This window comes from Cyclopterus lumpus, chromosome 4 (assembly GCF_009769545.1).
Source record: "Cyclopterus lumpus isolate fCycLum1 chromosome 4, fCycLum1.pri, whole genome shotgun sequence".
NCBI lineage: Eukaryota > Metazoa > Chordata > Actinopteri > Perciformes > Cyclopteridae > Cyclopterus > Cyclopterus lumpus.
Genome location: NC_046969.1, coordinates 6,361,505 through 6,379,068, shown reverse-complemented (window position 1 = coordinate 6,379,068; position 17,564 = coordinate 6,361,505). Strand labels below are relative to the sequence as shown.

Here is a 17,564-nt window from a genome sequence, read left to right as displayed (position 1 = left end):
CTGCACACATTAACCGAGAACATGGAAAAATGCACTTTTAAATGGACATTTTCATTTAGAATCTCTACCAGACGACATAGTTGATAAAAGCAAAGCTATTTGTAACTACTGCAAACTGGAGTTATCTTATCACCAGAGTACTACGAGCGTGAAGTACGACTTAAAGGCATTACACAGCATTGATGCCAGCCAAGAGCTACCCAAACAACCAGTGGAGCGAAACTTCGGCAGGCTACTTTGGATTTGGAGGGGTCGGTTGTCAACCCACTCTCTCTAGCCAATCATGGCAAGGCAGTGTAGTGTGCATGCTGGTCGAGCTGCGTGCCTGTGATTGGTGGAGAAGAGGGGAGGCGGATTTAACCTGTTCTGGGGACGGGAGTGAGTTAAGCTAGTTAGATGAGTTGATGAAACTGCGCGCACACCGTGCTGTTAGTTAGCATAAGAGTGCCTTGTCAATGTTGTTGTTGATGCAATCAATAAAGTATTCCTGAATGATCAATCCATCTCCGCGGTGTGAGTGAAACATACCGAAACGTTGCAATAGTGATGAACTGGGTGCTGCATTTACATGCTTTGACTGTCATGAAAACAGAAGTGAAACATACTGAAACGTTACCATAGTAATGAACTGGGTGCTCCATTCACGTGCTTTGACTGTCATGAAAACAGAAGACAGACATTTAGCAGAAACGTGCGCGGAACATTGTATTCATGTTGCACAGCAGCGGAACGTTTACAATAAAGTCAGCACACTTAGTACGGATAGTGCATGAAATATGATGCTGCTGCGAGACATCTACCGTGCAAACACGTGCCCTGTGTCGCTGCACCTCCTGCAGGAGGCCGACGGTTCTCTGGGCCAGCGCTCTGTCACAGTATCTGCAGAACAGTGCGTTTGACAAAGTTCTGGCCAAATGAAGAACAGTTGTGGGCCACTTCAAACACAGTCCAGCAAGTGCTGCAAATTGAACATGGACAAAGGAGTGGATGCACAAAGTGGATGATAAAAGATAATTTAGGCATTGTGTAACTGCTTCATTCTTTCTTTGACTGAGATTCTCAAAAGGAAATCCTGAGGCTTTACAGACTAAAGTTCCCTGCACAGTAAATTCCAGCTGTGTACTTTTTGTTAGCTGGCTCTAACAGGGACCCTTCCTACTGTTCAGAAAAAAGAAAACAGATTTATATACTGTATGTTAACTTGATGTTGCTACGAGAGTGCCCGTTATATTGTTCTGATAACATTACTTTAAAATAAAAGTGTGTAATACACTAGTGTTTAATTCATTTTTTGAATGTTGCACATAATGCAATTAATCGCTGTTAATCACAGAAAAATCATGCGATTAATCGATTAAATTTGTTCATATATATATATATATATATATATATATATATATATATATATATATATATATATATATACACACACACACATTTAATATATATATATATATATATATATATATATATATATATATGTGTATATATTATATATATAGATGTGTGTACAACTATATCAAATGCAATCTTTAAGAACGCAGACTGAATATTATTTATCTCCTTTTTTACAATTTTCACCAACAAGGTAATGGAATAGAGTGACAGTAAATGGTCAAACTTACTCTGTCTTCATTGGCTGTGGTTTAATTTGGTGTTTAGTCACTGACAAGTGGTCAGAGATCTAGATTGAAGTGTGTGTGTGTGTAAGCGTGAGCAAGTGGAATGCTGTGAGTCGAGCATCATTTTTCAGTTCACTAAATAAATATCTTTTTAAATAAACTACTCTTATTTGAGTCACTGAGAGCCTCACCATCATGCCGCGCTTTAAAGCTTTGAATACACGATAATTAAGGACCTTTGAGGATGAAGTTGTTTCAGATGGAGACATGTTTTGCCCCAGGGCCCTCATTTTTTGAAACATCTTTAAACCAATTCACATTTATATACATATAAATACAATGCAACGGATGCTGAAATTATTGGACACCTAATTATTTGTGAACTTTGAAGCAGAAATTTTCCAGCCACTTCCTGACTTGATGCCAACTTTTGTGTTGAGAGCTCTGGTTTGTTTATCATCTCAATAAAACATGCCAGGAGCTGGCAAATGTATCAGTACAGGGTGGTTCAACATATTTATTATCTCATAACTCTTTTGAACACATACATTGCTGTACTTTAATCTGATAACACAGGAGCCATGGCAATATGACACAGCTCTGTAAGAATTAATGCAGAGTGACTACCACATCCACACTCTATTAGACAGATTATTTTATTTAATAGAGTTGATGATTAAATTAGTTATATGAAGATGTAACACGTGTAATCACAGAGGCTTATTAATTAGTTGGTTAAACAACTTAAGGATGCTCAAAAACTGCTCAATCATGATGTGTCACACAGCTCACTGTTTATCATTGTGTTCCTGAAAGAAAATTATGATGAATGGATGATGAATAAACTACAAACAGGTGTTCAACCTTTGTATAAGCTGAACAAATATTTGGTTTTCAATGGAAGTAGATGAACACACATGTTGGGGAAGTTGAATGTACTGTTCAATTCAATTCAATTCAGTTTATTTTGTACAGCCCAATATCACAAATTACAAATTTGCCTCAGAGGGCTTTACAATCTGTACACATACGACATCCCTGTCCCAGGACCTCACATCGTATGTGAGGTCCTGTATGTGTGTGTGTGTGTGTGTGTGTGTATATATACACAGTATATATATATATATATATGAAAACAATAAAATTGCATATTTGTACACATACTTAGTAGCAAAGAGGAAGGATTAATCAGTATTTCAACTGTTCTGGGAAATATTTTCTTTTTTGTTATGATGAATGAGTATAGCTTCTGTTATTCCCATTACACTCCCTCAGACTTCTCTTAAATGTAGTGGCGCTGTGATGGTCTCGCTTGACAGCTTTATGGAGAGGACTAACACCAACTATTATGTCAACGTACATATGGCAGTGTTGTAATACATGAGCCCAGAATTAGAATTTTTTTTTGATTCACTTGCTGCAGCGTGCGCAACAGGATGTTAAGCTCTGTGATTGGATGCGTTTTACCAGATTGCTCCTCGGAAGTTGCAGTCGACCCCTGTGATTTATTGTTTTCATTTACACGAGCTTGTACATTTCACTATATGTTCTAACATATGCTCATCTTCTGAACTGATGAATGTGCCCACTGCAATTTCACTACATGCTCTATGCAGAAAACCAAAATAGCTCCCTTCTGTAGCATTACAGTACATGTTGATGGATGAATTGTTGTTGTTGTGTCATTGTCATTGTTGCAACTACGTCAACAGATCAACTTACTGAATAGTGTTGACTTATTTGCAAAGAAATGTTGATCAGTGCACATTATCTGTGCAAAGAGAATCTTTGCTCCGCTTATGGAAAATGCAGCTGGTCCCCGCCTTGTATACAGTATGTTGATAGTGGTTCCCACTGCCTTCCCCCAGGCCATACAGGTACGTGTGCAGGAGGACGATAGCTTCATTTCACCAGTGCCAAAATAAAATAAAAATGACTCCCTATATCCCTGCGCACTTTCCAAGTTGAACCTTTTAAATGCTAAGACTTTTCTTGTCATCATCTTATCCATCTAAGGTCACAACGATTGCAGACGTCCCCGGAAAGAATGGCCTGTAATTGCAATCATGCTTTCACAATTAACCCTATAATTTCCCCCTCTTTCCCGGAGAAAAAACGTCTCCCAAGCTGGATAAATAATTAGCAACTCAGTGGGAAGTAGCAGCTAATACAGCAATTACCTTATCCAATACCTCGACCATCACTCAAAGGCTCCTGTATGTTCAGAGGGAGCACTTCCGCTGAGAACTACTCCAACTTGCTATTCATTGACGACGACTCTGATTCAGGCGGTCATTATAAAAAAGACTTTTATAGATTTTAAAAAGAACTGGCTGCAATTAAAAGCAGGCAATTGCGCACCATCAATGTGTCTAGACTTTTGGTGCTTGTTTTTGTCATTGACAGGCTCAGAGATCCTCCAGCCCTTTTTTTCTTTCTCTTGATCCGGTCTGTTTGTTGTGTCCTTGATGAACGGCTTTTGTTTGTTTGACCCATCCCCCTTAAATCTTACCTGCCCTGTGTGGACTAACTATTTGGCACTTTATACAACGTCAGTTGCTCTGAGCGTGTCATAAGGACGTGGTTGTGTATAGATTGGAGTTCGAAGCAAAATGCATCACATGCCCACGCTCATGAGTGCCTCCGTGTGTCGGGGTCAAAGGCCGAGCGACACTGACCGAGCTGCGGAATTGGACGCAATGGGAGTGAGAAGAGGTTGTCCAGGTGGCTTTCTCTCCTAAACGTTAACATCATGTTGTTTTGGAGGCACTTATTGAAATTAATGGTGCTGTCATTGTTCAGTAGAGGACAGTCTTTCAATGTTTGTGCAAGTAAGCAGGTCTCGCAGGAGTGTACAAATAAGTAAATGCAAATACAAATGCACTGCACCAGGAACTTAGAGCCAAGTGTATCCTACAATTTACCATGTTAAGTTTATTGATGTGGATAATAAAACCATCTTCGAGGGACATTACAACAACTAATTAGGATTGGACGACACCTTTTGATGCAAGGTTAATTAATATTCAAGCAATGGTAGAACTTCCACATATTTCATTTTAAGATTAGTTGTTGATGAGAGTAATAATAAGATCTGTCATTGTCAACTTAAACGTTGAACGTTTTTTTGTTCCGATACCTTGAACACTGTATGATATATATATATATATATATATATATATATATATATATGGGAAGTGCTTCTGTACAACTCAAATGAATGTACCTTCAGCCCCTGAATGTGTTTTTCACAGCAATCTGATCCGTAACGCATTCAGGTGGAAATAAAATAAAACAAAGACAGTGAGATCAATTGAGCCATGTATTTTCCACATTGACGAGATAGTGCCATAATGTTCCGGTGTGTTCTGAATACCTTCCACATGCTTGCAGTCTCAACTCTCAACAGGCACTCATGACAGTTGCCAGATATCACACAATGAGGGACTTAATAATCTGCAAATCCCGCAAGTGTAAGTATTGGGCAGCGTTCCAGTTGCCTGCTCTTCAATTGGCCAGCACTCATGTTCTCTGCCACATGTCCACAACAGTCAACGTCTTTTATTTCTGAAATGTGTAACCTGGACCGTGATCTAAAAGGACACTCGAGGTAGAAAAAGTCTGAGAATGTTGTTACCAAGTGGAAGGTCTTTATTAGCCTCAGCTGCAGAGTGGAGGCATGCAATCAATATAGTCCCCTTATCATTTGTGATACAAATATCTGGATTGTTTTACATTACATGTCTTCTTTCCAGCAGTAGGGTGGGAACAGACAGATATTTTAGTTCTTAGGTGCCCTCAAGTAGGTTGGCATTTCATGAGTGCTATTGAATGACCCCCTGATTAGGTATTCTGGAATTGAGAAGAAAAGTTGTCAAAGTTCAAGAGTTTGAAGATAAGTGTAACAGGTTCCTGCTGTTGTCTTCTTCTTCTTCTTCTTCTTCTTCGTATGCTATTTTATCGATTTGATTGTATTACATTTGTTGGTTCTGGCATGACTGTTAACTGCAAGACACAAAATCATTAAAAGGAATAAAGCAGCGGCACCTTGGAGAAGCTTAGTTGAACTCCAAGAACATCACGTACTGGCCTTCCCAAGTTAGAAAATATGAACTCACAATGGTTTCTTTTCCCTCAGCGACTAAGAGCAAGAAAGTTATGAAGCTAACCTGACCCATCAGGCATATACTGATTAGCACTGTACATTATGTGTCATCTGTAGTTCTACGTCAGAACGAGTGGGGTGCACCGCTGGGGTAAATCAAAGAGCCTGAAAGGGAAAGTGTAAGATGGTTGTCTGCAGCAACAGGGATTCTCACCTCTATACCACTTACTTGCCCAACAGAGACCTTCTAACGGAAAATGTGTTGTTGTTTCACACCAGCAAGAAGAATGGAGAAACCAAGCCCAGTATGTTCATTATAAACGTGTGACATTCACTAGGGGTTGCACTTTCAGTTCATCACCTCACTTTTGTCTCCGCTACACACATGCCCAAGCACTCCTTCTGCCCCCGCCAGGAAACAAACCCGTCTAAAACTTACTCAACAGCACTTTTTGAACTTTCTTTTTTTTTTGTCTCGTGAAACGAAACGCCTGCGATTGCAAGAAGTGCCTTCGTTGTGCTGCAGTCAACCATAGAGCCCAGCCTTACCTTGGTGGGATTCATCAAAGAGCAGCAGCAAGTAGCTTTTCCCTGCTGTACCGTCAGGAAACATGCCTTGCGGGACACTTCCATTTCCTCTATACCAGACCTGAATGCAATGTGACAGGCTGTCGGATCAAAGACAGGCCTGGCTTGATGTCTGGCACAAGTTGCAGCGACACACATGTCTACTAACAACAGAATTCTGACAAATGGTTGATGGAGACGCAGTAAAGAGAGTTTCATCTGTTGAGCGTTGGTCTCTTTCTTGTGATGTAATAATAGGATGAGGACGGATTGAAAGGTTGCAGGACTTCAGCGAATAGTTAGGCAATTGGGGTCATGAAACATATTTGGCTGAGCTGGTAACAAGACTAGTTCAAGCAATATGAGAGTTTTGTGACATTGATGTCTGCTTTAAATTAACTATTTCTGCAGTGTAGATTCTTCCTCATGGTATATTGTTTTAAAGGATAGTCCATGTTGTCTTTATCTGTCTCACAGTCCTTCAGTAAGCCTCCATAATGACTCTTTTGGTTATTTCCCTTTTTTTTTTAAATGTTCTTAGCTACAATTAATTTAGCCCACCACAGTGTTTATGAGAAGAGATGACTACAGACTTCAGCATTTATCATTGTGCTTTCCCTCACCTCAGTGCCCCCAGTTATAGTTCCCTGTTAGATTTATAGGGTATGGTATCTATAACATCGCAGTCCCTGAGGTCCTGCCGTTTGTTTTCTATGCTGATGATTAATCGACAGGTCAGCCATTTTGGTGTATGCGTCACAGGAGTTATTGCATATGAGATGTAGCTACGAAAGGCAACGTGCATGCTTGTGTAGAAGGGACAGAGATTTTTGCAGTGCAGCACCTTCTTGATAATTATATCCATTTATAAATGGCTCAGGTTTCCTCTCAGCCATACAGACTCTTTCTCCCAGACAATTAGCATGTAAAAGGCACAGATGGCGAACCATGAATATCCGAGACTCCTTCAGTGCCCACAATGTTTTAAGCACTGCTTTGGGATAACAAAATGGCGGAGGGGTTTAACTCATTTATTTTATCCATTTGAATTTAATTGAAATACCCATTTGTAATCATTGCTGTCACAATATGAACCTTGATACGTCTAAACTGAAATACCCACTTCAAGCAATTATTGAAACACTGAATTTCAACAGCATTCAGCAGCTTTTCTGAAAACTTCTTTTAGAAGATTAATATGAAGACATCTCTTACTTGTCTGTTTAGGTTCTTTACTGTAAATACATTTACCGGTAAGCGTTTTGTCTCTGCTGTACACAAGGTAACAGAAGAAATATTTAGATGCGTTTGAATGAATAAGTGCAAGCAATCCATTCCAATTATCATTTTAATTGTAATGATCAAGGTCATGAGGTTAATTCTTGAATCTAGAGACTACAATGTATTAAAAATGAAACATCTCTAACCTTTAATTTACTATCCATTGTATATTAAATTACCTCTACATTATATGAGTGTGCAGGCCTTTAGCGACCAACCAGGATTGTTAACACTGAGTAATTTGTTTTGTTCCCAGACAGGACACGCATTACTGAGCAGAAGACACACATTGTCCATGTTGTTATTCAAGGAACTAGCCAAAGATACGTGATCAATGCAGCCCATGTCAGCTGCAGGAGACCATGAGTCGTAAGAATTATGAATTATTACTGTACACAGAAGAAGGGAAAAAGTACACGGGCCCAACTTTCAGCTTCAATTCAATTGACATTCACATACGTATGAATAGTGTAGCCATTTTTACTCTTCTTCTTTTCCAATTACTCTGTTCGTGAATGCCAGGCCGAGATCGCACAAATCACACAATCACATGCGGACCAAACTTTTTCAAAAAGTAGAATCTTCCTCATCTGCTCTCCCCATAAACAAGTGTGAAGTCGCTGCTTGGCCAGTGATGGGAAGCTTATTGGAGTCCGGGGATAAAGCTGCTTCAGTTCCACTTTAATCAGCACTTCAACCAAACAGGAAATCTGGGTGGCATGAAAGAGCTTGAACCTCAATTACACTTGCACATCTGTCTGGAGGTTCAGAATTAACTGTGGAATTGTATTGGACACCAAACCGTTGCCAGCTAAGGATACATTTGCTCCGACTGTGCTCACTATTGTGGATCTTATACTGAGGTAATATGGAACATATAGTTGAGGAGAGAACACAACTGCAAGTAAACCTGTGAGAGCGCACCAGCACGATATAAGAGCAGCATGAGAATTGTGGCCGAGGGAGGACAGAATCATGAGAGGACGAGTTCTTCCATGTCGGTTCCTTTAATTTATTTGGAATAATTACAATTTCTAGTAGAAATATTGATTTTGTCGATCAGGATACACAGATTCTAAACATGTAGGCCAATTAATATGTAAATACATTAAAATTGGGATTTTTACAATTATTATTTATAAACGTTGACAAACATACAATATGTTCTCCTCAAGGCTCTCAGACTTCTTTGACAGCATTGTTTGTCTTTCCCATTGTAAAACACATTTCCTTCAAATTTGACAGGAATATAATAAAAAACAATAAAAAATGTCTTGATAAGCTCAATCAAATACTCTGCCTTGGGTGACATAAACCCCTCACTCACCACGATAGATGCTAACCGATAAAGCTGTTATGCTCTCCTCAAACCTACCAGACTCCAATGAAAAATTCAGTAATTTTACCATTCCGATTGTAACTACATTCAAACTCAAAAGAAACAAAATGAAACTCATGAAAACCTTCTCAGTTAGCCTATAGTCCTTCCACTTTGAACAATCACCCATTGTAGTTTGGTTGTCGTACATCCATAAGTCGAGTCAAGTCTTCCACGCTCGTTCTCTCTCTGCCTTTGCTGGCCTCGGTTCTTTTAATAGCTCAATGAAGGAGCTGCGTTACAAAGTTCTAACAAACTCTTAAAATATTGTCTTATATATTTTAGTAAAGATTCAGCAACTGTATTGGAATTTTTTTAGCCCCGTATTTATTCATAACAGAGCTTCCTAACATATCCCCTCCACCCCTGTAATATATTTGGGGGACATGAATTGTGCCAAGGATTGTTGGTGTTTTGGGGAGGGTGGAAGATGCACACGTGTCCTTCAAAAGCCTCTGAACGAAGGTCTTCTGTAGAATTCCAAGGATCCTCAACATTGCAACAGTCCTTTGGTGGGATTTCATGTTGTAGCGTCCTTGAAGTTCAGCCATTGAAGGCTCCTTCCTTGACAGTGAGAAACACCCACAGTGTGAAAGCCGGGTCAGTGTTTTTTTTTCCACCGATGTTGAAGATCCTTTCATCCCTAACAGTTGCTCAGTTGTCCATGAGGCCCAAACAGTTTCGATCAAGAACAGTCGTGTTTCTTTGCACCCTCTAGTCTCAGCTTGCTGAAAGGCAGTTAGTTATGGCATTAGTACATTTCACAACTTTTAGAACCTCATGCTTTAGATACGGGCTATTTACATGTTTGTACTGAGACGTTGATTTATCAAAAAGAAAGAAAGAAATATATATCATATATATACAGTACATTTATACATATATGCAGACATCGCTTTATTTAAATTTGCTTCAACACTGTTGGGGTTTTTACCTTCTAAATGGAAAGGAGAAAAAAAAGTGGTAAATGACTAACATCACACTCAATTTGTTGGTGGATTATCGAGTTTATTAAGCCATTCCCGCTAAGTTATTTTTACTATGCCTATTTTTCATAAACAAATTGTTACTAGCTGATCAAGGCCGTGTTATTGGCGATGCGTTTCCTTGTTATTTTCTGTTTCTTTAATAATGAAGGTACTTCTGACCTTGACGCTGCCGTTTGAATCTAATGACTCTGACGTAGTATTATTGTGATCTGATCCGACCCAATGTTGGATTCATGAATAAAGTGAAACAAAAAGGCAATCAGTCATATTTGAAACACATACATTGTTTAAATGATAGCCATGTCTTACTGTTAACTGTGCTTAAGGTAATAATGAAAATATTAACCATAATAATGATTTAAAAAAAAAGATTACTTGTTTACTGCTATATCATAGTTCAAAGCATGACCCAAGATTAATTAGAATATTTCAGGGTTAATCTCCGGATCTGGGATCGCCCCATGGACTGGGGAGCATGTTAGCTGCTGGATATGAGCTGAGACTTTTCCTCCGGCTTCCAAACTCCTGTGTGGTGTGTCGTCATAGTTACAGTACTTTTAAATTAAAAATCAAAAGTACTCATTATTTCAACATCAGGGTGTTATTCCTGGCATGATAGAGAAGGCACTGAATGAATACTCTGCAAATGGAAATGAATGAATAATAATGTACAACAATATGAGTATGAACATAATATTGCATTGACAACTTTTCTTTTTTTTAAATGTTGCATGCATTTACATGTTCCGTCAGGGAGGATGGTCCATTGTGATATTTTGAAACGTCGTCTCACAATATATGCAGATTGTGTGATCAAAATTGTCCAACGCCATTCGTGATCAATGAAACAGAACACTTTTTTATGTTTGTTAGAGAAAGTGCAGTCACCTTTTATTCTTAAGCCGGGGCAAGGCTCCGACTCATAAAGAATTAAAAGGTCAGTAATATAGCTAGAAGTTAGGCCTTTCTGTCCTTTGAAAACAATCTGTAACATCTTAGCCAGTTAAAATGCCAGCTGCAGCATTTTGAACAAGCTTGAGTCGCGATATTGATTACTGATTGATGCAGGTATAGAGAGAGTTGCAATAATCTAGACGAGATGGAAAGCCAGATTGAGACTATTTCCGTTTAACATGCTGTGCAGGAGGCGGATTTAAGGTATTGTAAAGTTTTCATTTCAAGCACTTTTTCCAGCTGTTTGTTTATTAAATATGTATTTAGGTATTTTGGGCTCGTATTTTTGGATAAGGATCACCACAGTTGGTTGATTTTACAGTTTGGCTGAAATTAAAGAGGAATATACAGAGATTCTAGATAGACTATCATTGCTTCAGTACTCTAAGTTTTATACCTTTACATGTCCAAATGTCAAGATTATTGTTACAGATTGTCCACGACAATTTTCAATGGGATCTTTAAGTTGAGATTGATGTCCTATTTTATCGTTATAAAAAATGCCTAATTATATGATGTCTGCTTCTCTCTTAAATCAGAGTCAGTACACCCTCTTTAATGCTGATCAGCTCACCAGCCATAATGAGCCTCATCTGTATCACTGTTATTATCATTCCTGAAAATGATTACCAATGCAATTTTAGTACTTGTTTCTGCTTTTCATTTCCACCTGCTTAGACCAGCAACAAGCTGTTTCAGGTGCAAACCGCAACCTCTGAAAAGCCCCTTCATTTCTGTTGATTCTTTTCACTTTGACTTACATGAATCTAATATTTCAATGCATATTAAGATATGATGTTCAATATGATTACGGATCTGTATTGAGTTTAATAAAAATCTTACAATTGATCAGTCATCCACGGCTTAGTAGGACGTATTATTCCTTTTAGTTCGTCGCACTCATACATCAGCAGGAATGACGTGTGTTCCATCTGCACTCTCTAATTTGAGGGAAGGGCTATTTAATTATGCACAGTTCAAAGAACTGCAGCAGATCCATTTATTAGTTTAATCTCCCAAAACGGCAACAAGATTTAGCAAAATAAGTACACAAGACCTTCTTCACAGCAAAACATAGAATCAGCATATACAGTGAAACTATTTCAAATACAGGCCCTGCCGTGAGCTCAGGAGATTATTTCTTTGAGGAAAAACACATTTCAAAAAGACATTTCTCATAACATATGCAATGAAGGCATTACTGTGTGCAGCTGTAAGCAAAGTCGGATCTGGGTCTGAGAACGCAGTCTGAGCTGAAAGAGCTTCTGGTAAACCTGCATTATTTTTGTCAGAATGGGACTCTGTGACACGGATAACAAACATTAAGAATAACTCTATAGATATCGTCAATCTTCTCGTCGGTGGTCTTGCTTACGTCTGTGCGTCATCGAGGGCATCAGATTGTTTCACAACCAGTTAAAACGCTGTTCTAGTAACTTTCATCAGTAAACTTAGCTACGGAATTGGCATCATCTCCCCTCAGAAGCAAATCTATTGAGGTGCTGCATATTTGTGCCTCACAGGAACTGTTTCCTATTCAGCAGCAGCCTCTCTCTCCCCCCCCCCCCCCCCCCCCCCCCCTCCCCCCTGGCTCATTAGCAACTGTCTGCTGCTTTTAAAGGGGTTGAGACGAGCTGCTGTGATTGCTCCTTAGCGATCGTGGGGAATTGTACCATGCTATATATCTTATATTATATATCATTTTTTATATAAACATTCAACCTGGCTGAAATCAATTTGTAGGGTGGGATCGATGTTTTCATGTGAAAAGTGTCCTCATTTTTGTTATCACTAGGTATTCAGCTCAGTCTGTGCTTCGGCCTTTTGAAACACTAAAGCCAACTGACACTAAGAACACATACCATGTTTGGCCACAATTTCAATTGGATTATGTCAAAAGCAGCATGATTTTGAGTGCATAAATGTACACATATCTATGCTTGAATGTTATCTACACTCATTAAAGTACAAAAGGGTGTTTCCGTGAATCATCAGACTACTTAAGCGGGTTTGAGTCAGCCAGACCACATGTTAACACCCCCCTAACAGGTACAGAGGACAGTAGAGAACAGAAGAAGGTTCACATATGGAAGCAATCTAAAGAAATCCGGTTAAATCTCTTTGTTAATAAAAGGGTTGAAAGGTGAGATCAATGCATGTGCACCCTTTTGTACAGCACTTTTCTAAAAGTCTTTAAATATATAAATATATCCTATTTAATGAAACATGGTTCCACCAATGCCACAATAAAGGCAGTCAGTTTGAAGCCTATGTGGTAAAGAAATGAGTGAGTAGAAATTTTTCTTTCTGATAGATGCAGGGAAATTGGAACCAATATGCTCTGATCCCCAAATGTGCCAGTGTGTGATTTGTGTATAGGTGTGTTTCATTAACACATTGATGTTATAATTTGTCAAATGTTTTATTTTCATTAATGAATAAATAAACAGTCATGAATGTTTCCATGACTGACATAACTCATCTAACCTCTCTGACTATCATACATTAAATGTACGATAGATGCTATAATGTATGTATATGTATAATGTATATATAATGTATGTATATATATATATATGTGTATATATATATATGTGTATATGTATATATGTGTATATGTATATGTATATATGTATGTATATGTGTATATATATGTATATATATTAAGCTCTAACATTAATATTTATTTATATATTTATAAATATATAAAAACATATAAGAAACATACATTAGTCATTACTTAAAACTCAATTTCTGATGTGAAATACCCAAAACAGTGTTCTAACTTTGGAAGAAGATCGTGTGTTCCTGTAAGACCCCATCACTCCTAGTGTGAAGCTGATTCTCAAGATAGATTTTAAAAGGCCTTTTTAACGAGTTGAATCACACTTGCTGCAAGAGAATACTGTATTGCAAGAGTGGAAAGTGGAACCGTGGAGATATATTCATCATCAGTTTTTATATTTGTCAAAATGTAATTACATTTGCAAATCAGTCATATTTAATTCATAGGAGAAAGGAACTTGAAAATAAAAGTAGCAGGTCTGACCTATTTGAATACTAGCATAATAACCTCTTTGTTAAGAGCCTGATATTAGCTGTTTTATTTTAAATACAGAAATGAAACAACAGTCTACTGCCATACTGGCAGGACTTTAAATACATCTTGCGGTCTCCGTGGTACCCAGAACAAATATACAACACTGGGCTGGCAATTGCATCTGTAGAGGTCCTCATGATATCAAAAGAGAGTGAACATATTGCTGTTATTTGATGAACAATAATGCGCCGGTAATCCATGTGTGATGTTCTTTGAGGTGTAAAGACATGTATTTATATCAGAAATTACAGGAAGTCATATACTTCTCCATGCACTGAGACACAGTATAAAGCAGATAAATAGCATTCAAGCTTCTAATTTAAATAACACATGGTCAATAACACAGTGAAATACACTGGGAAATAATAAACATTGTGTTAGTGGATTTTATAATTGCTTTTGAGAGGACACTTTGCACCGACAGTGGCCAAAGGCAGCCGTTCTATTGCAGTTGTGTATCTCTCCGATGCTCAAATGACCTTGGGATGCAATTCAATCTGCAATTCAATCTCATCCTCTCGCTTTTGAGCTTCAATTAGACTTAAGGCACAAAGGCACAAAGTAAATGTGACTGGATGGAGAGGAAAAAGAAGAATGCAATCTAAGATGGGTCCCTGTGCTTCGTGCGCATCTGGCGTGCTCTCTCTGTCTTGGCTTTGCGCTCACTGAACTCAACCAGTTAATCAATTATATCTCATGATGTATTTAGAGATATATGTTTCTCAGCGCGCAAAAAATATGTGAGAACTTTTGAGGGACAGCAACTTCAATTCACAGCACGCACAAAACAAAACAGAGTAGTGTAGTCGAGTGCTATTCCAGGTAACTTAATAAGATGCTTAGACCACAGAGAAGACATCAACATATGCATCATGTCACTTCTGTTTAGGAAGGCAACAATTTCTGAATGGGGGACGGTTTCAACTTGAGTTCAATGCATCCTAGTATGCATACCAATTCTTAAATCATACATTTCTTTGTATAAAGTCAGAGCATCAATGTATTGGGTTATATACATTATATTAGTGTATCATTTAACCGAGGCAGCCTGGTCTCCTAAAAGATTAAATTCCCATACAAGTAAACCGCATTGTTAACGTAAAATCTACAAAGAAATTGAAATGTGAAAAAAACTGGGAACATCATTTTGTAGCGTACAGGTACAACAATGGGCAATGTGTATAACAGCAAATGGTGTCATGAAGAGCTTGAAAACTGGATGTCCAAACATAGTCCCAGCAAACTATCAATGAACTGGAACAATTTGCTATAATTGCCCTGCAATAAATACTTCCCTTACAAAACTTTGAATGTTCACATTTTTGCTGGAAATTAAAATCACCCCTATTTTAATGTACTCGGCCTGATGGAAAATGAAAGAATTATGGACTCAAATTACCTGAGTAGAATCATAACCTCTTCCACACAAATCTAAAATTAAGCATCATAGGTTTACAACAAAATGTCAAACTGTATTGTTGTATCATGTTGTATTGATTTGCTTATATTACCCCAAACCTCCTTACTTTAAGTTAGGAAGAGATCATCATCATCATCATCCTCTTAGAATACATATCTTACACCAACGTCTATTGAATGTACATGTACATACCAGTTTACATATTTGAAAGACAGAGGTGTACAACATAAATTATGGTTGGTATTAATCTTGTCTCATAAGAAATTATTTTAAAAATCCCAGTGCGCTTTAGGATGAGTTCTGGATCAAAGAATTATCTAGCTGAGTGTAAATGTTACACATTAAAATCAATTTTACGAGAGCTATTTGGTGAGCAGATCTGTCTTTCAACTATATTAATCATGTTTAGGCATGTTTTTTCCATAAATATGTATAACTAATAGAGATATTAAAAAGGATCTGGCTTAGTCTGACCTCAGAACATTCAACTGAAAACTGCTATTCATGAGATAATAACGGAGCATTTCTAATTTCTTTATTATGATTTACTCTTTTATTTTTATTGTGAAGGATTTTCAGTTTTCTAAATACGTTCAAAACCAATACACATAATATATTTCTCCTTTGTTATTTCTGAACAAAAGTTATTATTAAAACATGTTTACGTGGGAATGATTACCATTCTCTAGTCATTAGGAAATAAACCTGTTGCAGCTACACACCTGAAATAAACCTAACCCTGATACACAATTCTTTTGTCTGTAAATGCCCTCTAAAAGATGGATGTTTTCTAATAACAATGTGTTTCTCACATTAGCAATTAGTTTGCAATAATAAGGTAAAAAATGTATTTAAAATTAAATATGAAACAGAAAATACGGGGGTTGAGACAGGAGGAAACTCAGCACAGTTTGTATTTTTATTTGAGGTAGTTTATCATTCTAAAAAGATGCAACCAAATACAAAAACTTACTCTCATCATATACTATATACGTTTATTCACAATACATGAATCAATGTCATTAAATACATATTGCCTAAGAATTTGTGACTAACTTGCTATACCGAATGAATAGGAAAAGACATTTATAATTTTTGTACAACAACGTGCTGTACAACAACGTGCTGTACAACAACGTGCTGTACAACGTGCTGTACAACAACGTGCTGTACAACAACGTGCTGTACAACAACGTGTTGTACAACAACGTGCTGTACAACAACGTGCTGTACAACGTGCTGTACAACAACGTGCTGTACAACAACGTGCTGTACAACAACGTGCTGTACAACAACGTGCTGTACAATGTGCTGTACAACAATGTGCTGTACAATGTGCTGTACAACAACGTGCTGTACAACACCGTGCAGTACAATGTGCTGTACAACAATGTGCTGTACAACAACGTGCTGTACAACAACGTGCTGTACAACAACGTGCTATACAATGTGCTGTACAACAATGTGCTGTACAACAATGTGCTGTACAACAACGTGCTGTACAATGTGCTGTACAACGTGCTGTACAACAACGTGCTGTACAATGTGCTGTACAACAATGTGCTGTACAATGTGCTGTACAACAACGTGCTGTACAACAACGTGCAGTACAATGTGCTGTACAACAATGTGCTGTACAATGTGCTGTACAACAACGTACTATACAATGTGCTGTACAACAATGTGCTGTACAACAACGTGCTGTACAACAACGTGCTGTACAACAACGTGCAGTACAATGTGCTGTACAACAATGTGCTGTACAACAATGTGCTGTACAACAACGTGCTGTACAATGTGCTGTACAACAACGTGCTGTACAACAACGTGCTGTACAACAACGTGCTGTACAATGTGCTGTACAACAATGTGCTGTACAACAATGTGCTGTACAATGTGCTGTACAACAACGTGCTGTACAACAACGTGCTGTACAACAACGTGCTGTACAATATGCTGTACAACAATGTGCTGTACAACAATGTGCTGTACAACAACGTGCTGTACAACAACGTGCTGTACAACAACGTGCTGTACAATATGCTGTACAACAATGTGCTGTACAACAATGTGCTGTACAACAATGTGCTGTACAACAATGTGCTGTACAACAACGTGCTGTACAACAACGTGCATCAGCGCCCAGTC

The 17,564-nt window shown here is 38.0% G+C and overlaps 1 protein-coding gene across 1 annotated transcript; it reads left to right on the top strand.

Annotated features, from left to right (window-relative positions):
* Positions 1-5,911: 5,911 nt before the first annotated feature.
* On the top strand, positions 5,912-17,244 carry LOC117729351 (keratin-associated protein 4-12; the record flags this gene model as incomplete). Its single annotated transcript, XM_034530340.1, has 3 exons — positions 5,912-6,032; positions 16,493-16,724; positions 17,151-17,244. Coding segments are annotated over exons 1-3 (447 nt in total), but the record flags the coding sequence as incomplete, so codon positions are not given.
* Positions 17,245-17,564: the final 320 nt, after the last annotated feature.